General features: G+C 48.3%; 1 protein-coding gene across 6 annotated transcripts in view; it reads left to right on the forward strand.

Moving 5' to 3' along the window:
* Positions 1-25829, forward strand: part of STEAP3 (STEAP3 metalloreductase) — a 51921-nt gene that overhangs the window by 10973 nt on the left and 15119 nt on the right. For 4 of the 6 annotated variants that reach the window (XM_042243959.2, XM_042243960.2, XM_042243958.2 and 1 more), the window contains exons 2-3: positions 18633-19132; positions 20719-21246. In XM_042243959.2, the coding sequence (XP_042099893.1) occupies positions 18653-19132; positions 20719-21246 (1008 nt within the window). In that variant the 5' untranslated portion in view covers positions 18633-18652. Of the gene's footprint in view, positions 1-915; positions 1136-3377; positions 3417-18632; positions 19133-20718; positions 21247-25829 lie in introns of those variants that run through there. The other 2 variants (XM_060411174.1, XM_060411173.1) reach the window with 2 other exon arrangements.

Raw genomic sequence — 25829 nt, forward strand, 5'->3', positions numbered from 1 at the left:
GGGGTGGCAGATGAGTTGAGCAGGGGAACGTCAGTCTGTGCATTGCTGGTCTAGGCTGGACTCTGGAGACATTCCACAATGCCCCTCCCTGCCCACAGGGTGAGACAGAGGAGCCTTAGCAGAGAACCATTCAGGCCCTGACCTGTTGCTGGTAATGAGTAAACCTGTCTGGAGAACAGGGTGTGTATTCTGGTCATCAAAGGCCCAGATGCCCATGGTTCCTCAGAGCTAGTTTCCCCAAATCACCAGTTTTCCAACAAGTTGAAAACAATCAAAAGTACTTGTCATAAGACTGGACTTGGCATAGTTTACTTCAATGAAACAAAAGCTTCCACACCTCTGGCCTCCCCTGTGCTGCTGGTGCAGCCTGGCCTCCAGGGTCACTGCGCAGGCAGGCCTTCCCTGTCCAGGCTATGTCCTCTGGACAGTACTGTCTTTCTGTTCGTCCTTCTGTCTGTCTCTCTGTCTGTCTCCCTACCGGAGAGAGGCACCAACTAGCTAGTAAAGATGACTGTGAAGCCTTGCTAGCACCGAATGTAGAGAGAATTATCACTAAGCCAATGACAACCACAGTGATTGCAATAAATTACCCCCTGCAGCAATTGGTAAATTGCCATTTTCTGCAGCCATTATGTTTGGCTTTGTATCTGAGAAGTAAAGGCATCTCTCTCTCTCACACACACACACACACTCCTGTGGTGAGGCAGTCTGCCCTGCATTGGATGACATTTATTCATTTTATGTATCCTGGGTTCTGCTGGCTGTCCTGCCTCAGTTCCTGTAGCAAAGAGACTTGAGTCTGAGCCACTAATTATTACCAGTGAGGTTTCCTCCCTTAACAGGAAGTATCAGGCCAGAGCCACTCGCTTGCAGTGCACTCTGAAACCAAGCATCAGTCACTACCCTGTTCACTCCCTGCAGCCGGGAACCAGAGTGCAGGCTGAGGCGGTGGCAGCCCGGCTGTCCAAGCCCCTGGCAGTCCCACGCCTTCTGAGCATCCGCCTGAGTTCTGTGTTCCAAGCCAAAGTCAGGCAGCTTACAGGTCAGGGGGAGACCCCAGGGAGAACGGGTGGCCAGATCACAGTGGGGCTGTCAAGGGACGCGTGCGTCAGACCCTCGCATCGGCTTGTTGTGGGTGAGTCTGGTTATAGGGTGCAGAGCCACATGGCCTGGGCAGCATGTGGGGCCCTCTCTCCAGCCCCTCCAATCCTGGTCTGCTTGAGTGTACCCCAGCATCTCGGGGAGCCCCTGTTTTAGAACTGGCACCAAAGAGCACCATCTGGTGATGTTCTTGCCAAAATAGGAAATCTTATCATCAGCACATTAAGTCAGAAACCTTTTCAAAGTAAAGGGTTCAAGGATTTATCACACACAGTGCCTTCAGTTAATGTGAGCACTGGCTTTGTGGGTTCTGGTGTGTTTAAAAAAAAAAAAGTTAATGTTTATGATATATTTCTGTGGAAGGCAGGTCCATTTGGGAATTGTAAATTTTACTTATTAGTAACCACTTCTGGGTTGGTTTATCAGAGAACTGCTGCTGTAAATAGTCAAACTGGATTTTTTTAGAATGTTTCAACAATCTAAATGTTTGTAAAAAGCCCTATAAATTTTTCATTCACTTCTGTTTTGCAGGCGGTGTGGTGATAAACCTCTTTTCTGTCCAACCAAACTTGCATATGTGTGTCTTTGTGTGTGTACAGCGTTGTGTGTGTATGCGTGTGCACGCACCCCTGCTTTCTGTTATTCTCTTCCGTAGGAACTTCTCAGCCTTCCTTTTAAAAATATAATGATTTTTTAATGATGTCTAAATAATGATTCCAGGCAGTATTACAAGAAATATAACAGTAAAATGTTTGTTAGAGTCCATCAGAAAGGGAAAATGCCCGCAGAAAAAAAATAGAAGTGCACCAATTAGATGTGTGCGTCTGTGACCCAGCTTTTAAACCTGTGCTTGAGATGGCATCTTCTATGCTGTCTGCTGTCAGGTGAGCTGTGGGGGTTTGTGGGGGAGCAACTGGACACAGGTAGCACCTCCTTCTTGCCCCCTGGGCCCCTCAACCTGAGATCAGGGAGGGAGGGCCAGTGCTGCTGTGGTTTAGAATCTAGGACAGAGGGCAGCCCTGGATTTGCAGAAACTATTTGAGAATGAGAGATTGGAAAGTATGAGTTTGGGCAGCTCAGCTGGGCAGAGGGAGAGTGGAGAGGAAGCCAAGACCACCTCAGAGCCCCATGTAGACCAGATGACTGGCTGTTACTCATATCCATGTGCATGAGCAGGACTGGATGGGGCTAGGGCAAGAGCCATCCAGGTGCCTTCAGGAAGCCCTGACTTGACCTCGGTTTTCTCATCTGTGGAATGGAAGCAGTGATACCCTGAGTGTACAAGTCCACAGTTAAAGTCTCTCCACTGTGTGAGTCAGACCCCACCTCATCGTCTCTTCTTTGACTCCTGATTGTTGCTGACGTGGCATGTGCCAGACACTTGCTGGGTACTGGGCTGTGACTTCCCAGCTGCATCTCAGTAGGGAAGGGCTGGCAGACCTCATAGCCCTGGGAAGACCAGGATTTCTACATGACGTGGCTTTAGGGGCAGTCATGTGGAAGGAAGGAGGAACTAGGGGACTTCCCTGAAAACTGTATCTATTTGCATAACAAGTAGCCGGCTTGGTACTTAGATTGTCTCTTTCAGATTTATAAAATGGGAAAGATTTTGTAGGAGCTGTATTCACTTTACCAGACTGGGAAATGTGAATTATTCATATCAAAGTGTATTCATTTTAACATTAACATTAGCACATGGGGAAGGGTGATGGAGATTTAAGGAGGCTGGGAACTCCACCACCATCCACCCCTTGGGCCTCTCAAAGAAAGTTCCTACCATTATATGCTGGTTCCATCCTGTTAGCATGCTACAGGGAGCCAAGGGGACCAGGGGAGGGAGGTTAATCCTGCCTCGAAGAGGAGGTAGGGTGAGGGCTTCACAGAGGAATGGCCTTTCTGCTGGACCTTGAATTTTGTCATTTGAAAGGAAAAGACTTTTCAGGCACAGAGATTCAGTCTATGACTTGATCAGGAAAAAGCATAAGGAAGGATGTCCGAGTCAAGACCATTGGCCAGGTAGGTCTTGATTGAGAAAAGCCAAGGAATTCATCTAAGGGCTTCCCTGGTGGCTCAGAGGTTAAAGTGTCTGCCTGCATTGCAGGAGACCTGGGTTTGATCCCTGGGTCGGGAAGATCCCCTGGAGAAGGAAATGGCAACCCACTCCAATATTCTTGCCTGGAGAATCCCATGGACGGAGGAGCCTGGTGGGCTACAGTCCATGGGGTCGCAAAGAGTCGGACACAACTGAGCGACTTCACTTTCACTTTCAAGGAATTCATCTGCCAGAAGCCACAGCTGTGCCTCACCTGTCCCAGGTACTGTTCCCTGATGGAGAGGACAGATCACTCTGAAAGGTTGCTTCCTCCTGGCTGAGATTCATGGACCCTGGAGCCATTGGCCCAGCATCCCTGAAGCCTTCTTCCCTGGGTTTGCCCTTACCAGGCTGCACCCTGCTGTGCCTCAGATGTGGTGTTTGATTTCCTACTTTGGCCAGAGTTGCACGAGTTGAACTGCATCATTCTGTCCCTTTGCAGTGTGTGAGTGCAGCTATGCAGTGGTCTTCTATGTTACTAAGTTCATCAAACAGTGAAATCTCTGGCCAGTTCTAACGGTGTAAGCAAGCTACAGTAGGACTTCAAAACTCTTCATGTGATTTAATCCCCTCTGGGTAGAGGAGGACCCCAGCTAGGTGCTGGGATGAACAGCCAGGGCTCATTCCCAAGCACACTCTGCCCTCGGGCACAGAATCTAGCAGTTAAGTCATCCAAACGGCAAACACTGATTGAGCACCTACATGGTGCTAGGCCCCAGACCAGATCTAGAGACACAGACAGGAGTCCAAAGTGGGCCCTAGTCTGGCGGGGTGATGAACGAGCAAGCCGGTATGTGTGGTCAATGGCAATGTGACAGGAGTGCAGACTGAGGCACGGAGCACAAGGCACCCCTGTCCTTCAGGGCCCAGGAGGAAGCCAGAAGGTGCTCCCAGGACCGCTCGGACCAGTTATTTGAGCTCTCAGAGACTTCTAACAAAAGTCAGAGTTCTGTGTGGAGCTGGCCTGTGGCAGGTGGTTGGGATGGAGTGGCGTGACAACCATCCCCACACAGAGCAGTTGGAGAGTGGAGGCTGAGTCCCACTGTCCCTAAGAGTTCAGAGGAAGAGGCCCCCGAGGGTCAGGGTCAGGCACTCCAGAGGCTTCCTGGAGAATGTGGCCCATCAGCTGGGCAAAGCCAGGAAACTTGCACCCCAAACCCAAGAATCTGGCCATGTGAGGCAGGCTGAGCTGCTTGGCGAAAGTCTGGGGACCTGCCCTTTCCGTTCCTTTATCCTCCCCAGGGGCAGGGGAGCCCCCAGGGCCAGGTGGGCCCATTTCTGGATGTGCAAATGCGCATCATGGCAAGGGGAAAGGGTGGAGGCAGCAACCAGCCACAAGACCCATCTGGCCCCACGAGTTGCAGCACCAAGTGTCCCTGGAAAGCGAGAAGCCATCCAAGCCCCATCGCTGAGGCGGCAGATTCAGTTGCCGCTGCCTGACAGCCTCCAACCTGGCTGGCTTAACCAGTCCATAGGGAGCTGGCTGCCTCCACATGCCAACACCCTGACCTTACTGGGCAGAGGCAAGCGTTCCTCCCTGGCTCCCACAGTGCTGGGCATGCCCTCATTCAAGCACTTTTCTCCTGGCCGCAGGGTGTAGCCAACCTTTCCCCTAAGAGCCTCAAGCGGACACCTGCCAGAACACCTGGAGAAGGAAATGGCAACCCCCTCCAGTATTCTTGCCTAGAGAATCCCATGGACAGGGGGAGCCTGGTGGGCTGCTGTCCATGGGGTCGCACAGAGTCGGACACAACTGAAGCGACTTAGCAGCAGCAGCAGCCAGAACACCTGCTAGGTATGCGGTGGATATTCAGACCAGGGTTGGCAGGACCAACCTTTACGTAAAACCACACAGGATGTGCACTGCACAACTCCAGAGGGCACTGTTCACATGGATCACAATGTAAATGGTGCCCCTGGGGTTGTGAGCACAGGGCCCCTTGCTAGCATCGTCCCTGTTTCACGCCACTGGCCTTGGTGCTGACCACCGGGACTTCCTCCCTCCCCCTTGCAAGCAGCACTGACCACCCTCCTGCCTCTGTGCTGATGGTGGGTAGTGATGAACTGAGCAAGTGAGCATTTCCTCCGGGCCTGGCAGTGAGAATACATGGATATGGATATGACTTCAGGCCATCTGAATTCTTGGTCCTTCAGGAAACTAAGTCTTCTGGGGAGATCACCCCAGTGGATGTGTTGGGGGCCCCTGGGTCCACAGGCTCTGTGTGGTCTCCTGGTTTCACTACTCTCTTCTCCCTCAGTGGGAGAGGTGACCCCCTGCAGTAGACCTGATGACCTGCACACAGGACGGGGAGGGGGCCATGGGAACAGGTTGCCTGGAGAGTTTGCCTCATTGACCGAGTGGGCAATGCCACCATAGCCTTGACTGCCTTCTCTTTACCAGAAAGAGCCAGCTTTGGGAGGCCAAAGTGTGTGCAGGGGTGGGGTGCACCTGGCCCTCAAGACTGAGAGGAATATAAGAAGAGTTACTGATACCAGGGGTCCCAGGGGTCAGGGAGGCTTTATGAAGGAGTGGCCTAAAGGCTAGGCCTGACTAGAAGAATTCAAGGAAGAAGACAGAGCTGGAGTGGTTCTTACATGCGAGTGATTCATCAATTCACTCGCCCCTCACACAGACCTTTTGTGAGCATCTGCGGCAGTGTTTTTAGCCTGTGGTCCTAGGACCAGTAGCATCAAAAGTCCTGAGGATGCAGCCCAGCAGTAGGTTTTTGTCTTTGCTTTCGTTTTCGGCTGCGCGGCACTTGGGATCATTTGTTGCAGAGCACGGGCTCTCTAGTCATGGTGTGCAGGCTCAGTGGTTGCAGTTGCTAGCCTTAGTTCCTCTGAGGCATGTGGGATCTTAGTTCCCCTGACCAGGGATTGAACTCGCATCCTCTGCTTTGAAAGACTGATTCTTAACCACCGGACCACCAGCGAAGTGCTGCCCAGCAGTACGGTTGTTTTTTCAATACATTTAGTTTTATTTATGTATTTATCTTTGACCATGCTAGGTCTTCGTTGTTTCGCTGGCTTTCCCGTAGTTGTGGTGCACAGGCTTATCATTGCGGTGGCTTCTCACTGAGGAGCGCGGGCTCTAGGGCTCAGGCTTCAGTAATTGCAGCACGTGGGCTCAGCAGTTGTAGTAGAATATGGGCTTATTTGCTCCACGGCATGTGGGATCTTCCTGGATCAGGGGTTGAAACCCATGTTCCCTGCCTTGGCAGGCAGACTCTTCACCACCAGGGAAGTCCCACCTAGCAGTATGTTTTACGAAGCCCTGCAGATGACTCAAGTGTAGCTCAGGATTGACCTAATACATGCTAGGCACTGGGCTAAGTACTGGGATTGCAGAAGTGAATTTGACTGTTCTTGCCCTTGGAGTCTGGGGAGGACAAAAGCAGGAAAGAGAGATCCTGCCAGTGCAACGGGGCTGTTCTCAAAGACCATGAAGGCAGAGTGGCTGCTGGTGGGGTTTGATCTAGGAGCTGGGGTAGCTGGTAAGGGTTGCTGGTGGCCTGTCAACACCAGTGACTTGAGCTCCATCCCTGGGAGGGAACCTGGTGCTGAGACTAGCAAAGCCTGGTCCCAGACCACCCTTGGTGCCCTTCCCCTGACCACCAGCCTCTCTCCACTGTACCCCTCCCTGTTCGACCACCCCCTGTTACCTCTTCCTGAGCCCCAAAGAGCAGCATGACTTCCTCCAATTGTCTTAGAAGTGTGTGCAGATATCCAGACCATTATCTCAGAGCATATTTTTAGAAAACTTTGGAGTAAAATTTTCCATTCAGCAGAGAACACCATTTATTGATTTAGGTGCATTTATTTCTGCTTTACACAGATCAAAGGTTTTTAAAAATCCTAGGCAGAGAGGAACAACATGAAATCATATGAGTTTTAACAAGCTCAGATCGTGGCACTTTGCTACCTCCTATAATCCTTACTGGGGCCAAACTGGCTCAGAGGTTAAAGCGTCTGCCTGGAATGCAGGAGACCCGGGTTCGATCCCTGGATTGGGAAGATCCCCTGGAGAAGGAAATGGCAACCCACTCCAGTACTCTTGCCTGGAGAATCCCATGGAGGGAGGAGCCTGGTAGGTTACAGTCCATGGGGTTGCAAAGAATCAGACACGACTGAGCGACTGCACTCAGTCACTCACTCATAATCCTTACTATGTTTCATTAAAGTAAGTGACATCACTCCATTGTACAGATGAAGAAACCGAGGCTCAGGGAGGTAAAGTGACTTGCCAAAGCCACCCAGCTTGTAAGTGGTGCAGCTGAAATATGACCCCATAATTGCCTGTGTTCTTGCTGGCCCACTTTGCATTTTCCTAAGGTGACTGATCCTGAGTAAATCCAGATGTTTTACGAGACCACACTCTGCTAGGCAACCTCCCAATGACCACTGATGGCTCTCAGGTGCCGATCCTCTGCCTAATTAAGGAAAGGATGAGTTTGGTGGGGAAAGATGAATGTATTGGACCTAATGCAGGCAGATTGGCAACTGTGTGCTAGTTTCCAGCTGTAGGTCTTTATATAAACCCACAGCCACTTGGTGAGGAGCAGATGACGCCTGCCTGTCCCCTCCCACTGGAACACACGTGCCCTATTCGCTGACCCATCCCAGGAGCTGATAGGTGAGCCTCAGGCCTCAGCGCCCTTCCTTGCAGGCCATCCACTGTGGCTCTGGAACAGCTGTCTGCTGACATGGGGTGGAATGCAGAGAAGTAGCTGTGTGGGCAAAAGCTGCAAGGCCTATTCAGAAGCCAAGAGGACTGTTTAGCCCATGGTATCATCTGCCTTTGGGGCTTCCAAGGTGGCTGAGTGGTAAAGAATCCGCCTGCAATGCAGGAGACATGGGTTCTATCCCTGGGTGAGGAAGATCCCCTGGAGAAGGAAATGGCAACTCAGTTCAGTATTCTTGCCTAGAAAATTCCATGGACAGAGGAGCCTGGTGGGCTACAGCCCGTGGGGACGCAAAGAGTCATACACAACTGAGCAACTAAACAACAGCAACCATCTCCCTTACAGCAGTAATTAATAGTGTTGACTACATAAGCCTCACTTTTCTAGATGTCTTGGGGCTTTAGAAACCTCAAATTTTGGATGGAGGAGCCTGGTAGGCTACAGTCCATGGGGTCGCTAAGAGTCGGACACGACTGAAGCGACTTAGCAGCAGCAGCAGCAGCAGCAGAAGATAACTTGGGAAGATTGCAGAATCATCAACACTGATGTCACAAAATCCATGTATTAACTCATGCTGCTGCTGCTGCTGCTGCTGCTGCTGCTGCTAAGTCGCTTCAGTCGGGAGGAGTCCTTAAACTCTCACCAAAGCATGTTCTTAGTTTATACATAGTAACAGGCTGTGTAGTGTCACAACTTTATTGAGCTATAATTCGCGTACTATATAATTCATCCATTTAAAGTAAGCCACCCAGTGGTTTTTTAGTATATGCACAGAGCTGTACACCCATCACCACAATCAATTTTAGAACATTTTCGTCACTCCAGAAAGAAACCCTGTACCAGTGAGCAGTCACTCTTGATTTTGCCCAACCCCTCACCCCCCGCCCCCATCCTTAGTTCCTGGCAGCCTCTCATCTACTTTCTGTCTCTGTAGACTTGCCTGTTTCTAGACATTTCGTATAAATGGAATCATACAACATGTGGCCTTTTGAGACTGGTTCCTTTCATTTAACATAATATTCTCCAAGTTCACAGTGTTGTCGTGTGTATTAGTGCTTCATTCCTTTTCATTATGAATGTCATTCCACTGTGTGCATGAACCACGTTTTGTTTACGCATTCATGAGTAGCGGTCATTGGGTTGTTTCCTCTGGGGTTATTGTGAATGTGCTGCTGGGAACACTGGTGCACACATTTTTGTGTGTATATATGCTTTCATTTTTCTAGGGTATCTGTGTTCCTAGAAGTGGGATCGCTGGAATACATAGAAACTCTATGTTTAAATTTCTGAGGAACTTCCAGACTCTTTTCTCCAGGGGCTGTACCATTTTACTTTCCCAATAGCAGTGGATGTGGGTTTTGATTTCTCTATATCCCCACCAACAATTTTTATCTTTGTCTCTCTCTCTCTTTTTTTCTTTTTTTTTTTGGTTAAGCCATCCTAGTAGATATAAAGTGATACCTCATGGTTTTCTTGATAATTTGCTTTTCCTTGGGGGCTGATCATGTTGGGCATCTTTTTGTATGTTTCTTGAAAACCAGTAAATCCTCTTTGGAGAAATGTCTACTCAAATCCTTTGCGCAATTTTATATAGGTTGTCTTTTTAATATTGAGTTGTACGAGTTCTTTATATATTTAGAAACAAGTCCCTCATCCGCTATATGGCTTCCAAAACTGCTCTCTCATTCTGTGGGTTGTCCTTTCACTTTCTTGATCGTGTGTTGTCTGTAGTTCTTGTCCACAGCCAATTAACAGGATCTGGGAGGGCCTTAATTAAGAGGCAAGCAGGCTGACAGCTGTGATAAATGTCCTGCCAGTGAGGGAGGAGATAAGCCTATAACACAGTTCTAAAAAGGCAAGATGAGACTCAGGAACATCCCTTCTTGCAGCTCAGGTTGATCTCTGGGTTCTGGGTGAGGATGTGCTTGCCTTCTCTTGAAACAGGCACTGCATTTTGGAAGGATTTCTGCCCCCAAAGGACAAATAGAGTAGGTTTGGAAGCTGGAAGCTCCTGTGACATGTATCTCTAGTCACAAATATGCATGGAACATCTGCAATGTGTCAGGCACAAGGCTGGGTTTTAGAAGTCGGGCCATGGAACAAGCATGGTGATCTCTACCTTCCCAAAGTTGACTGGGGCAAGGCATGGGGACGCCAACAGACAAGGGCCTAGAGAAGCCCCCTAGGTCCCTAACCACAGGCAAAGTCCCAGGTGTGCACCGGGCTCAACTCCCCCGTGCCCACTGAGGGAAGCCAGGCGGTCCTCCACCATCGCACAGATGAGGAAACTGAAGGAACTCGTCCAGTGTCTACTGGTGAGGAAACTGTCAGGATGAAACCTAGAGCTTCAGCCTCTGAGAGCCATGCTCTTCATCTCTATGCTTTTTTAGTGTGTGTGTGTGTGTGTGTTTTAAGTTCTGGGTGAGAATTTGCATTTTCATTTATGACTTGCCAGCTCCTAGGTACTGACTGTGGGTACATACACCCTTTGCCCCAGGGCCACGAGCTATCTGTGGATCCCTGCTCTTCAGCTCCTGGGCCTTTTCTCACACAGGCTCATCTTTCTAGAAGGCTTTTCTGAGCTCACTTGCACATCTTTCAAGGCTCAGCTAGGCCCACCTCCTGCAGGAAGCTGCCCAGCTGCCCTGTCTGTTGGCAGGGTCCTTTCCCAGGGGACCATGTTCAGCTGCATCTTGTGCCTGTCACTCTGTGGGGACCCCAGTATCTGGAGGGTGCAAACTTCCCCAGGGGTTGTCAGGGATCATCCCTGGGAGTGGGAAGAAAACCTAGAGCTTCTGTTTGTGTTTAAATTTTTAGCCTTATCTCTTTACATTTATGTGTGTTTATATATTATTTATTCTGTGTATAACATTAGAGTGTACAAATCATACTAAAATATACTTAATTTATAAATAAATAGAGCAGTTCTGGTTTGATCCCTGGGTCGGGAAGATCCCCTGGAGGAGGGCATGGCAACCCACTCCAGTATTCTTGCCTAGAGAATCCCATGGGCAGAGGGGCCTGGCAGGCTACAATCCATGGGGTCACAAAGAATCAGACATGACTGAAGTGACTTAGCACAGCACATACATAGAATTACAGGAATGTGTGCCCCCCAGATTTAATGTTAAGATTTAAAAATAAAGCTTGAACACAACTGTGGGCCACTTGAGGGCAAGAATTGTGCCATATTCCTCTTGCAGTCCATGAGGCCAGAAATGTTAGTTAAGTTAGCCTCTGCCCTGGGGGTGGAAGGGGTGGCATCCCAGGTGGCCTGCAGACCCTCCAGCTGCAGGGTGCCAAGCTGGCACCCCCGCCCCCACCCACATCCAGCCCCAAAGCAGTGCCTTCGTGGCTGCAGCCTGCTCCAGCCCCTGGGGTCTGATGGGCGTGTGCCACCCATGTAGAAGGGGCTGCAGTGCTGTCCATGCCCTGAGTGCCCACCTCTGAAGGCCTGTCTGAGAGCAGACAGAAGCTGGCAGGCAGGCCTGTGGGCCAGGCCTGGCTCCCAGCCACAAACAACCCATGTTGTGGCCCTGCCAGGAAGGAAGAGAGGCCCAGCAAGCAGGGCAGAGACCCAGAGGGGGCTGGAAACTGTGGTTTGTGCCAATTCCTGCACAACCAGGCCTACATGTCGTTCTGTCCACAGTTTGAGAAGGGGAGGTGGGAAGGTGTGTCTGTGCAGGCCGCAGGCCCCAGCTGCCCCAACCCAGCTGCAATTTGATCCCCTCCCTTCCACCTCCCCCAGATCTGTAAACAGAATAGCAGGGGAGCCAGGGCCCAGGCAGGGTCAGGCCCTCTCACCTTTGGGTCACATGGACAGGCAACAGGGTCTCCGCTAGACCTTTGGGGCCTCCAGGATCCTACCACATGTCCTGCCCTTGCCAGCATCATGCCAGCTGCAGGCTCATGCTGGGCAGTGGGAGGGCTGAAGGATTTTGAAAGGCCTATGAAGCACTTCAGAGGATAGTGCACAGAGATACACACACACCCACATGTACATGTACACATAGCACCAGTCAGAAAAGGTGGCTCTGAGTTCTTGTTAGCTAATTTCACCCTCGCAACAGTCCTTGGAGGAAGATGCAATTTGTGTCCCCATTTTAAAGGTGAGAGGACTAAAGTGCAGAAGCACCTGGGTAGTGAGCAATGGGCATGGCTATGATCAGAACCTAGCACCTCTGCCCACGTGGCTGGCCTTTTCCTGTCCCAAGGACCACATTTTGGTAGCAAGAAGCACTTTGGAGGTGTTTCATGTTTAGCTTCCATTTACCCTGAGGCTCAAAGCAGAGCCCCTGAGGACAATAAGTCTGGGATGTTTAATAGGTCCCTAGATGTTCCAATGTCTCAGGGTCAGTTCAGGGCAAAACTCGTCACCTCAGATCCCTGACGGGAAGCAAATACAAATGAGGTTCTGAGCAGTGAAGCTTGAGTCCCAGCCCTGAACACTTCCTCCCACCTCGTGATGCTAAGTCTGGGGATAAACACAGACAGGATTCCAAGTCCAGGTCTCACTGACTTCTCTTTGGGCTGGTTCATGTTTACTGTGAGGCTGTAGATCACTCGGGGCTCTTCAAGGACCAGCAGAGGCTGTGTGTGCCGTGAAGCTGTCGTTGGCTGCCCCTTTGGAAGCCCTATCCCTTCTTTTCCTGCATCACCCAACACGCACACACAGACACATGCAATGATAAACCACTGGAGAGTGGGGAGCATTTCTTATTCATCTTTATCCTCCCAGGAGGGTTCAGCATGTGGTAGCTGCTCAGGAGATGAGAAGGAGGAGGGGAGACCAAAGCTAGAGGAGAGGCTTCTATTCATGAGGGGACCTGCTTGGGATCCTCCAAATCATTAGCAAACATGAATGTGACCTGAAAGGCTCAGTGTGGTGACTCTCCCCCCGAAGGAATAAAGCCTGCTCTGGCACTGGTATCTCCAGGTGGCTGGGGCAGGGACTGGGGAGACCCCAGGGTACCTGTCCAAGCCCCGACTGGCCATAGGGAAGGCTGGAGTCCCTAGGGAGGGATGTACAGTTATCTTGGCCCAAATCCCTGATGCTAGCCTGGGAATCTAAGGCCACCTGCAAAGCCCCTGTCACCACTCACCCCTCTCCCTGGGTGCACAGGCACTGGCAGGGTCTCTGCATCCTTCCATCACCTCATCCCTGCTGCTGGGACAGTGCTGGCGCCCAGGGTCTGCTTCATCACCAGAGCCGCCATCCACCCAGTGCTGGCTTAACTGCTGAGAGAGCACTGTTCTGGATGCTTAACACATATTGGTTTCTTCATTGCTACAACCCCCTCATAATGTGCGCCGTTATCAGCTGTAGTCACCGTAATGTTCATTAGATCTCCCAAACATACTCATAACTGAAAGTCTCTACCCTTTGGCCAATATCTCCCCATTTCTCCTGGTCACCAGTCTACTCTCTACTTCTAAGATGGGGTTTTTCAGAACCACATATAAGTGGGGTCATGCAGTATTTGTCTTCTGTATTTGGTTTATTCCACTTGGCATAATGTCCCATGGGTTCATCCTGTTGATGCAAATATCAAGATTTCCTTCTTTTTTTAAGGTTGAATAATATTCCCTTGTACTCATATACCATATTTTCATTATCCATTCATCCACGGACAGACACTGAGGTTGTTTCCATATCTTGTCTGCTATGAATTACGCTGCAATAAACATGGGGTACAGATCTCTCCAAGAGAGTGATTTTATTTCCTTTGGTAAATATTCAGTAGCAGTTTGCTGGATGATATGGTAGTTTTATTTTTAATATTTTGAGGAGTCACTGTGCTGTTTTCCATAATGGCTATACGAATTTCCTTTCCTCTAGCAGTGCGTCAGTTCAGTTCAGTCCAGTTCAGTCGCTCAGTCGTGTCTGACTCTTTGCAACCCCATGAATTGCAGCACGCCAGGCCTCTCTGTCCATCACCAACTCCCAGAAGGGTTCTCTTTTCTCTACATGCATGCCAAGGACTTACTATCTTTTGACTTTTTGACACTAGTCATCCTAACTGGTATGACGTTTTGATTTACATTTTCCTGATTAGTGATATTAAGTATCTTTTTATATATTTGTTGACCATTTGTATGTCTTCCTTAGCAAAATGTCTGTTAATTCCTTTGCATTTTTAATTGGATTACTTGGAGTTTTACTATTGAGTTGTATGATTTCCTTAAATATTTTAGAAATTAACACCTTATTGAATATATGATTTACAAATGTTTTCTTCCATTCCACAGATTACCTTTTCATGTTGTTGACTGTTGATTTTTCCTTTGCTGTGCAAAAACTTTTTAGTTTGATATAGTCAGACTGAACTTGTTTGTTTTTACTTTTGATCTTTGTACTTTTGGTGTCAAATCTAAAGGAAGCCATTGACAAGACCAATGTCAAGGAGCTTTTTCCCAGGTTTTTTTCTAGGACAGTAATACAGTTTCAGGTCTTGTGTGTGTGTGTGTGTGTGTGTGTGTGTGTGTGTTTTTAGTGTGAGTCTTTAATCCATTTTAAGTTGATTTCTCTGTATGATATGAGATATGGGTCCACTTTCATTCTGTCCAGTTTTTCCAATGCCATTTATTGAAGAGATTGTCCTTTCCCTATTGCATATTCTTGACCATATATGCATGGTTTATTTCTGGGTTGGCTCTTTTGGTTTATGTCTGTTTTATGTCAGTAATATATTGTTTTGATTACTAAAGCTTTGTAATATAATTTGAAATCAGGAAATACGATGCTTCCAGCTTTGTTCTTCTTGCTCAAGATTGCTGTAGTTATTTGGGATCTTTTGTGGTTCTGTATGAATCTTAGTTTTTTTTTTTTTCTATATCTGAAAAATGTCATTGGAATTTTTGTATAGATTGCTATGAATCTGAAGGAGTTTTAATTTATTAGCATCTTCTTCAATTTCTTTCATCAGTGTTCCATAGTTTTAAGTGTACAGATCTTTCCCCTCCTTGGTTAAATTTATTCCAAAGTATTTTATTCTTTAAAAAATACTTATTTATTTGTTTTATTTGGCTGCTTTGGGTCTTAGTTGCAGCACACACGGGATCTTTTGTTGTGGCAAGTGGGCTTAGTTGCCCCAAGCCATGTGGGATCTTAGTTCTCTGACCAGGGATCAAACCAGCACTCCCCGCCTGGGGAGGCAGATTCCTAACCACTGGACCACCAGGGAAGGGACTGAGAAGATGGCTGGGCGCTGAGGAACTGATGCTTTTGAACTGTGGTGTTGGAGAAGACTCTTGAGAGTCCCTTGGACTGCAAGGAGATCCAACCAGTCCATCCTAAAGGAGATCAGTCCTGGGATTTCTTTGGAAGGAATGATGCTAAAGCTGAAACTCCAATACTTTGGCCACCTCATGTGAAGAGTTGACTCATTGGAAAAGACCCTGATGCTGGGAGGGATTGGGGGCAGGAGGAGAAGGGGTGACAGAGGATGAGATAGTTAGATGGCATCACCGACTCGATGGACATGAGTTTGAGCGAACTCCGGGAGTTTGTGATGGACAGGGTGGCCTGGTGTGCTGCGATTCATGGGGTCACAGAGTCGGACACGACTGAGCGACTGAACTAAACTGAACTGAACTGATGGGACTGTTTAGTGAATTTCTTTTTCAGATAGTTCATTGTTGGTATATATACAGCTTATTTTGCATGTTAATTTTGTATCCTACAGCTTCACTGGGTTAATTTCTTAGTTTTAATAGTTTTTTGGTGGTGTCTTTAGAGTTTTCTATATATAAGATCATGTCAACTCCAAAGAAAGACAATTTTATTTTTTCCTTACCAATCTGGATTTCTTTGTTCTTTTTCTTGTCTGATTGCTCTAACTAGGACTTCCACTACTATGTTGAATAGAAGTGGCCAGGAGTGGGCATCCTTGTATTGTCCCTGATCTCAGAGGAAAAGCTTTCACCTTCTCACCACTGAGTATGATATTATGTGTGAGCTTGTCATATATGACCTTTTTATACTAAAGTACATTCCTAATTCTGTATCTAACTTGAGAGTTTTTTATCATGAAAGAATGTTCAATTTTGTTAAATGTTTTTTCTGCATCTTTAGAGATGATTGTTTTAATTTCATTCCTCATTCTTTCATTATGGTATATCACATTTAAAAGTTTACCTATGTTGAATCATCCTGGCATCCCAGGGATAAATCCCACTTTGATCATGATGTAGGATCCTTTTAATTTGCTGCTGAATTTAGTTTCTTAGTGTTTCATTGAGGATTTTTGCATCTATGTTCATCAGGAATATTGGCCTGTAATTTCCTTTTCTTGTAGTGTCCTTATCTGGCTTTGGTATCAGAGTAATGATAGCATCATAAGATGAGCTTGGAGGTGTTCCTTTCTCTTCAGTTTTTTTTTTTTATTAAAGAGTGAGGAAAGGATTAGCATTAACTTGTCAGGAAATCTCTGGAAGAATTCACCAGTGAAGCCATCCAGTCCTGGCCTTTCTTTTTTGGGAGAGGCTTTGGGGGTTTTTTGTTTGTTTGTTTGTTTGCTTATTAATTTATTTTAAAATAGTCACAATAAATCCATTTTATTTTAAAATAGTGAGATATTTTCATGAAAATGATATTTTCCAAAACAAAAAGTAATGTGAACAGAGGCATTGTTTTATATTTTTTAATATCTCCTTAAGGGCTGGCTTAGTAAGAAAGAACTGGATTCTCATGTTTCTGCATTCAGTGTGGGGCAATATTTGATTGAAATGTATGAAGAAAATCCAGCCTCACAGAGACATGTAGTTAGGAAAGGGAGGAGTGTCTTAATAACTTCTTTATCATTATAGATATTCTTCTTTGAGTCAACATCTATCTAGTCAGCTAAGTTAGAGAGTTTTTTAAATTACTGATTCAATCTCCTTACTCATTACTGGCCTGTTCAGATTTTTTATTTCATCATGAGTCAGTCTTGGTAGATAGTATGTTTTTAGGAATTTATCCATTTCATTGGTGTTGTCCAATTTGTTGTCATATAATTGTCCATAATAGTCTTTTATAATCTTTTGCATTTCTGTGATGTCAGTTATAATGTCTCTTTCTTTTGTATTTTATTTGAATCTTTTTTTTTCCTTAGTGATTCTAGCTAAAGGTTTGTCAATTTTATCTTTTCAGAACACCAGGTCTTCATTGATTTTTTCTATTGTTTTTCTAGCTTTTATTTCAATTAGTTCCACTCTGATCTTTATTATTTCCTTCCTTCTGTTAACTTGGACTTTGTTGTTCTTTTTCTAGTTCCTTGAGATGTAAATTAAGTTGTTTTGAGATCTTTCTTTTTTCTTCATTTTGGCATTAAGCTATACTTTCCTCTTAGAGCTGCTTTTGCTTCACTTCATACTTTTTGGTATGTTATACTTCCATTTTTGCTTGCTTCAGATATATATATTTTTTTATTTCTCTTTTGATTTCTTCTTTGGCTTATTGGTCATTCAGGAGTATGTTAATTTCCACATATTTGTGAATTTTCTGATTTTTCTCCTGTTACTGATTTGTAGTTTCATACCATTGTGGTTGGAAAAATACTTGATGTGATTTCAGCTTTTTTAAATTGTTAAGATGTGTTTTATGACCTAACATATATACTGTATTCTGGAGGATGTTCTGTGACATGTGAGGAGAATATCTATTGTGCTGCTGTTGGATAGAATGTTCTCTATATATTTGTTGGGTTCATTTGGTCTAAAGTATAGTTCAAGTTCAATGTTTCCATGCTGACTTTTTTTTCTGTCTGATCCATCTATTACTGAAAGTGGGATAGTGAAGTCCCCTACTGTTATTGTTGCTGTTTTCCCTTCGGGTATATTCATATTTGCTTTATGTATTTAGGTGTTCTATCTACCATAATTTTAAATTCACGATGAGTTTAAATCATATTTGGAGAGCTCTTTCACAATTAAACTTGTGACATTGGTCATTATTGGTGACAAAGCTGCAGATAGGCCAATACTACTGTGTTGCTGCTTACATTCATACTGAAGAAAATAGCAACTTACAGCTAGAAGTTGGTGACAATTAAAACAAATAACTTTCCCACCCAAGTTTACTGTAAATTTGTAGCCCAAATGCAGGGGCCCAATCTTAGGTCCCATTCGCTGTCAAGTCCCACTCCAGTCCTACCCTCAGAGAGTAGAATTCTGGTGTTCGTTCGTTCATTCAGTAAGCACTGAACACCAGCTCTGTGCCAGGCCTTGTGATAATTGGTGAGATCCACAGTCAAATAACATGAGGTCTCTACCTTTAAGCTGCTAATTGTCTACTTAAGGAAGAGCATCAGAGATATCATTCCAAAATGCAGAGTGTAAGCAAACAGGAACGCATCGTCTACCCTTCCTGGTAATCCAATAAACCCAATGATGCTGAGGTCGGGGTCACTCCCGGATAGTAACACTGGATATTACATAATGCTTTTGAAAAGACATGCATAGCATTGATCATAGAAATTCCATACCCTTCTTTCTCAGTGCACTCACTCTCACAAATTTGTACCAAGCAAATAATTCAGGACAGAGGACAGAGTAGAACACAGAGGTCCTTCCCTCTCCTTTTATGGAATCTGTGAGCTCCTGAGGAAGGGGCTGGGACTTATTCAGCTTGTGCCCCCATGCTGGCACATGTTAACACTGAAAGGCCTGTTGGGTGAATGTTGGACCATCATGCAGTTCTGATGGACAGAGAGGGAGCTGGTAGGAGGGGCAGTCCACAAGCCCTCTGCTGACCAACTTCCTGTTTTCTCTTCTAGCCACCAGAACATCAGGAAAGATGGACAAGCCGCTCATCAGCCACCACCTGGTGGACAGTGATGGCAGCCTTGCTGAGGCCCCCAGTGAGGTTCCCAAAGTGGGCATCCTGGGCAGCGGGGACTTTGCCCGCTCCCTGGCCACCCGCCTGGTGGGCTCCGGCTTCAGTGTGGTGGTGGGGAGCCGCAACCCCAAACGCATGGCTGGGCTGTTTCCTTCAGCAGCACAACTGACTTTCCAGGAGGAGGCAGTGGGCTCCCCGGAGGTCATCTTTGTGGCTATGTTCCGGGAACACTACTCCACACTGTGTGGCCTCAGTGACCAGCTGTCTGGCAAGATCCTGGTGGACGTGAGCAATCCCACAGAGCAGGAGCACCTTCAGCACCATGAGTCCAATGCTGAGTACCTGGCCTCCCTTTTCCCCACCTGCGCAGTGGTCAAGGCCTTCAATGTCATCTCTGCCTGGACCCTGCAGTCTGGTCCAAGGGATGGAAATAGGCAGGTAAGTGCTGGAGGAATGCAGTCATCATAATCAATGTAAATGGCTAACTTTCACTGAAGGCCCTTGATGAACCAGGCTCTTCATGTATATTATTTCAGCTCATCTCACATGACTGCAAAGTTCCATTTCACAGAGTAGGGCAGTGTGGTGCAGAGTTGTTAATGAGCTTACTTACACCAGGTCCCATAGCTTGGTGAGCTGGGGTTTCAACCGGAAATCCATGTTCTTCTATGGTAATTTGATTTCCAAGAAAATAAGGAGGAAAAGATTGATGGCTTTCTTTTTACTATCTGGAGTCAAGAAGAGAGATTTTGCTTTTAGGACTGGACTTAGAAAGAAGAACCTGTGCCAGAGCCTGAGGAAGGAGGCAAGTCCCAAACTTTATCTCATTTATTCCAAGGGTTTCCAAGAACTGAGCAGATTTCTCAGAATAGTTAATAGCAGGTTTTTCTGGAGGTGGAAAATGGCTCCAGAAAACAGCCATTGCTGCATACAATTGTTGGCAAGAGGGGCTCTAACCAAGGCAAGATGGTTTTTAATGTCAAGAGGCCACCTGCATTTTCCTGAAGGAAGAATGCTAACATATGTGTATGAGACCCTCTTCCAATGAATCCAGCTCAGATGGCTTCTCTGCCAACTCTATGCCAGGCTGTGGGAGAGCCCACCGGTACCCAGCCCCTCTAACTGGAGGGTCCTCTTTACAGCCTGCATCTTGGGACTCTCATATGTGGACAGGCAAGGGACAGTGGCTGAATGTAGAATAGCAGGGCCTAGAGAAAGCAGAACCAGCAGCTGGCTGGGGAAGCCTTTGAAGTCAGCTTTGGCCTTGGCCCAACCTCATGTTATCAGGCACAGAAAGGGCATTCCTTCTGAGGCACAGAGGTGAGAATTGATGTCCCCAAACTTCAGTTTCCTCACCTGAAAAATGTGGACAGTAGTACCTACTTTCAGGCTTGTGGCAACGCTGAGGGATCACACGTGTTAAGCCTGGCACATAGTAGGTCCTGAGTCAGTGTTGGTAGAACAGCTGACCACAGCAGTGTCAGCAAGACACGCAGAGTGTTTGGGGTCAGAGGATTCCAGTGGACCTGCCTGGGGGCTCACAGAGGGGAGCAGTGGGCTACAAGGCAGGGGCTGGCTTGTGGAATGCCTCATATGTTGGCTGAGAGCCGTAAGGGGCAAGAGGACACTTGTGGACTGAGGGATGGAGCTGCAGCCATAGCAGCACGTTCTAAGCCATACGCAAAGCCCCGTTGCTGAGCAACCCTCAGGGCAGGCCAGAGTCCTCGAGGCACCTATTCCAAGGGCTGCTGGGGGCTGCCTAGATGGGTGTTCTGCTTGTGGATGCTGATGGCTATGAGCTGGGTGAGATGCTCACTGTTGAATGAATGTTGGCCATTATCCTTGAGTAGTGGGCACTGCTGGGTCAGAGACGGGGAGACCACAGGGAGGAAACGCCTCTGGCCTGGGAGTCAGGGTCACCTTCTGCTCCAGCTGTACCTTACCTGGCAGTTTCCTTGGCCAGGAGACTCTCTGAGGCCCCACCCAGGGACCCCATCTAACACCTCCCACCTCCCTCCCCACAGGTGCCCATCTGCAGTGACCAGCCGGAAGCCAAGCGCACTGTCTTGGAGATGGTGAGGGCCATGGGCTTCACCCCTGTGGACATGGGGTCCCTGGCCTCAGCCCGGGAGGTGGAGGCCATGCCCCTGCGCCTCTTCCCAGGCTGGAAAGTGCCCGCTCTCCTGGCCCTGGGGCTCTTCATCTTCTTCTACGCCTACAACTTTGTCCGGGATGTGCTGGAGCCCTACGTGCAGGAGGGCAAGAACAAGTTCTACAAGCTCCCTGTGATCGTGGTCAACACAACACTGCCCTGCGTGGCCTACGTGCTGCTGTCGCTGGTGTATCTGCCCGGCGTGCTGGCAGCTGCCCTGCAGTTGCACCGCGGCACCAAGTACCAACGCTTCCCCGACTGGCTGGACCACTGGCTGCAGCACCGCAAGCAGATGGGCCTGCTCAGTTTCTTCTGCGCTGCCCTGCACGCGGTCTACAGTCTCTGCTTGCCGCTGCGCCGCTCCCACCGCTACGAGCTGGTCAACCTGGCCATCAAGCAGGTACGGCCCTCGTGAGTTGTCTCCTGCCAGTCATGGTACTGGGTGTCCCATAGGTACAACCCTCCACTTGCCATCTGCCAATTCTTCCCAGTGGCACAGCTGTAAAGAATCTGCCTGCCAATGCAGGAGATGTGGGTTGGAAAGGAGATGTGGGTTGATCCCTGGGTTGGAAAGATCCCCTGAAGTGGGGAATGGCACCCTATTCCAGGATTCTTACCTGGAGAATCCCATGGACAGAGGAGTGTGGTGGGCTATGTACATGGGGTCGCAAAAAGTCGGATATAACTGAGCAAACATGCCTAGCGCTAAGGAAGAAAAAAAACCACGGAGAATGGTGGGGTGCAATTTTAAAGGGTGGTGTAGGAGGCCTTGCTCAGAGAAGGCAATGGCACCCCACTCCAGTACTCTTGCTTGGAAAATCCCATGGTTGGAGGAGCCTGGTAGGCTGCAGTCCATGGGATAGTGGAGAGTTGGACATGACTGAGCAACTTCACTTTCACTTTTCACTTTCATGCATTGGAGAAGGAAATGGCAACCCACTCCAGTGTTCTTGCCTGGAGAATCCCAGGGACAGGGGAGCCTGGTGGGCTGCCATCTATGGGGCCGCACAGAGTCGGACATGACTGAAGCAACTTAGCAGCAGCAGCAGCAGGAGGCCTTGCTGAGTAGGTGATATGTGAGCACAGGTTGGAAGGAGAAGAGTTGCCTGGCACCTTTGAGAAATAGCAAGGAGGACCTCTTGGTGGAGCCCAGGGAGGCAGTGGTGGGTGAGGCCTGGGAGGCTGAAGCCACACCAGAGAGGCCTTGAAGGCCAAGGAAGGGCTTTGGCCTTAGACCCTAAGCCAGTGAAAGGTTTTGAGTAGAGGATTGATGATCCATCTGGGGTTTTAATTGGCTCACTCTGCTGCCAGGTGGAGAAGATAGACGATCTTCTAACTTGATCAGATAAAGATGCTGGGAAACCAGTTAGGAGGCTGTGCAGGAACCCTGATGAGAGGTGATGGAGGCTTGGAATGGGGTGGGGACAGCAGAGGGGCAAGAAGGTATTGAAGGCATGTTTTGAAGCCCAAGTACACAGGATTGCTACAATAGACTTGGCATAGATGAGATGCTCAGGTTCTCAGCCTGAGTACCGAGGCGGGTGGAGTTACCATCATCTGAGATGGGGAAGGCTGCTGGGGAAGAAATATGGTGGGGGGGGGGGGGCACAGTAATTATGCATTTAGGAAAGCCAGATGGTGCTCTTTTGCCATCAGGATTCCTGGGAATGCAGGGCCTTCAGGCCAAACCAAATAGCACCACAGGCAGCCTCCCCTGGCACCTGTACCCACAGAAATAGGCCCCCTAGATGCTTCCTCATGGTTTACAAACTCACAGGGCCTGATTCTGACTCCAAAGCGCAGGTCTGCAAGCAACACTGCTTTTCTTTATTTTCACTAACCTGCTTGATTCTACCTCTAGCCCTCAGCCTCTGGCCTGGTGTGTGGGTCCTACACACTCCAGGACACTTAAGTCATCCAATGAGACCCTTCTCATCTGCCCCTGGTTCCAGCTTCAGTTTTGTTCTTGCTTAGAAAGCAGGGATCCTACTGAGGCTGTGCCCTCCCCAGGCACATCTGCCATGCAGCCATCCCCTCAGAGGCCTGGCCACTTCCCAGAGCAGGACTGTGGGGGCAAGCTGGGGCCGCTTCCTGGGAACCACAGACCTCAGCCCCTACTCACTTGGGTTCCTGCTTCCCTGCTCGCAGCTTCTCAAATGCCCCTGTCCTTCCCCACCCATGGACACCTGGCATCATTGCATCTGTAGGCTTGGGCCTTCATAAGAGAAAGTTGGAACCCAGACTTCAGACTTCTTGTTGCTGGCAATGAGAGAGAAAGGGAAAAATAATGGTCACACACTCTTTAAAAAGAGCTTACTCTTAGCATTCTAAGAGCTTTACATACCCAGCGTGAATTCATTTAGCCCTTGTCTCTATAAGGCAGATGCTGTAATACCCTTATTTGACAGGTGATAAAACAGGCACAGAGAGTTTACGTTACTTGGCCAGAGTCACGCAGCCAGTAAGGGGCTGAGGTGGGATGTAGATCTAGCCAGTCTCTTCCGGATCCATGTTCATGCCCATGTAATTTCTACAGGGAAAACAAGTCCAAATTACCAGTTGAGTAGGTGATGCCAGGGCTCATTCATTCCCTGAGTTCTACTCTATCAGGCCCTAAGGCCACAGGATGAAGTAAGACAGTCTCGTCCTCCCCTTAGCTGGCATGGGGTGGTGTGCAGGCCTGCAGGCCAGAATCCTGGACTCTTGTCCTCTAGCATCACTGATGAGAACAAAGAGCTTAACCTTGAGCAAGTCATAGCCCCTCCTTGGTTCTCAGAGCCCTGATGTCAATGGAGGTCTTACCCAGTGCTAGTGGGTTTGATGCTCTCCAATATTCTCTCACTGGGCAGGAGGCCGTGCATAGCTTCTCAGGGTATGGCACAGTACTTGCTGCCCAGGAGGTGGCAGATCTGGGTGGCAGGCATTTCAGGCAGCAGGTAAGGAAGAAGGTGATGCTCCCTTCCCACCAGAGCATTAGGCAAACCCCTGGCGGCCCCTTTCCCTGCTCACCCTCTGACTGCCACTCTCCAGATTCTCCACCCTGCAAAGACTGTTTCTGTTTTTGTTTTTAATTCAATCATTTATTTATTTTCAGCTGTGCTGGGTCTTTGTTGTTGCGTGGGCTTTCTCTAGGTGGGGCAAGCGGGGGCTACTCTGCTGCCGTGTCCGGAGTTCTCATTGCAGTGGCTTCCCTGTTGCTGAGCACATGCCCTAGGCGCACAGGCTCAGCAGTTGCGACGTGCGGGCTCTAGGGCACTCCGTTTTCAGTAGTTGTCACTGATGGGCTTCGGGAGTGGCCTGCGGGCTCTGGAGTGTGGGCTCGGGAGCTATGGCACATGTGCTTCTTTGCTCTGCAGCATGTGGAGTCTACCAGACCAGGGATCAAACCCCTCTCCCCTGTCTCACAGGCAGAGTCTTATCCACTGCGCCGCCAGGGAAGTCCCCAAGGCTCTTCTTGATATTATGTTAATATAGTTTTGCCATGATGCAAACACCAAGGCACAGAGGGGCAAGGGCAAGGTCACTTTCCCTGAGTTTCAAAGCCCTGTAAGGCTGCAGGCCCCAGTGGAGGTTGCCAGGCAACCATCACTCCCACAGGATGGGATCAGAGACAGATAGCAAAGTCAAGCAAAGGGGCCGAACCGTGTTCTGCAGTGTTCTGTAGGGCAGAGCCAGGGCTGCTGTGGGTATGTCGGGAGTGGGGGCGGTTAACAGCAGAGCAGCCCAGAAGTAGGATGCACATCCAAGAAATGAGGAGTTGCCTGAACCTGGAGGTTTAGAGACTGGATAGTATGCAGGTCAACCATGCCCACAGGCTCCAAGACTGGGCATCTGAGGTTGTCCTGCATTCAGCCCCTAGCAGCAGGGCTCTGGGAGCAGTTTGTGACCCGGGACTTTCCCAGTCTGCCCTCGAGCTGCCCTCTCAGGGCCCACCTTGGCTGCCCGACTGGAGAGAAGGGAGCTGGCTAGCCTGGGCACAGGAAACACAGGTTTCCTTTAACCCCAAGTCCACAGAATTGGAGACGCACCAGCTGCAGAGAAGACCTCTGAGACCATGTTTATCGATATTGTTAATAGGATTACCAGTGGTAACTAGTACTTTCTGATTTACATCTATGGTAAATCGTATTTTATTTACTAGTGTTTTCTAATTTACTCCAATGGTGCCTTAGAAATACATTTTAAGGTCAAAATTAATATCAAAGAAAATGTTTTATGCACACACTCTCTTCTCCTTCCTCTCACCCCAAATCTAGTCTAAGCTGTCAGAGAGAACCATCTAGATCTCACATCTGACCATGTCACTGCTGAAAAGCATTTGGTGACTCAGGATAAGGACAGACCCTTCCCAGTGCATCTGGGCTCTGTCCCTAGCCTCATCTCCCCAATGCTTCTTTGACACGTCACACTCAGGGCCCATACTGTCCTTGGAATGGGCAGAGCTCATTCCTCCAGCTTGGACACCCCAACCTGGGACACCTTGGCAGTCTGACAAACTCCTACTCCTCCTTCAAAACCCAACCTCTATTAAGCCTCTCCAGCCACTCTCCCATTCCCCATTGCCACCTCTGTTATCTGTTGTGTTTGGTCCACATTTCTATGGGATTTCTTTTGCATCACTGTGTAATCACTCATCTACATGTCTGCCCAGCCTAGATTTCCATGACTGGGTGAGTCTTCCACCCCTTGAGGTCCATGGTTCCTAACACAGAGTCCCAGTGCATATTCACTGAGTGACTGGTAACTTGGCCACCATGAAGCTAACACCAGGCATCTCTTAAGAGAAGTCTGGGTAGAGCCTAGGGAAAGAACTAGTCTAACTTCCCAGCTGCCATTAAGACCAACAGCACCAGCCATTTATTATATTAATCATCTACTATGTGCCAGTCACACGCTTCTCACTTCACAAACATCACCCATTTAGTCTTTGCAAGAAGAGAGAGAGGTGCTGGTACTCTGGAAAGCGACTGCCTGGATCTCATG

The sequence above is a fragment of the Ovis aries genome, chromosome 2 (genome assembly GCF_016772045.2).
Source record: "Ovis aries strain OAR_USU_Benz2616 breed Rambouillet chromosome 2, ARS-UI_Ramb_v3.0, whole genome shotgun sequence".
Classification (NCBI taxonomy): Eukaryota; Metazoa; Chordata; class Mammalia; order Artiodactyla; family Bovidae; genus Ovis; species Ovis aries.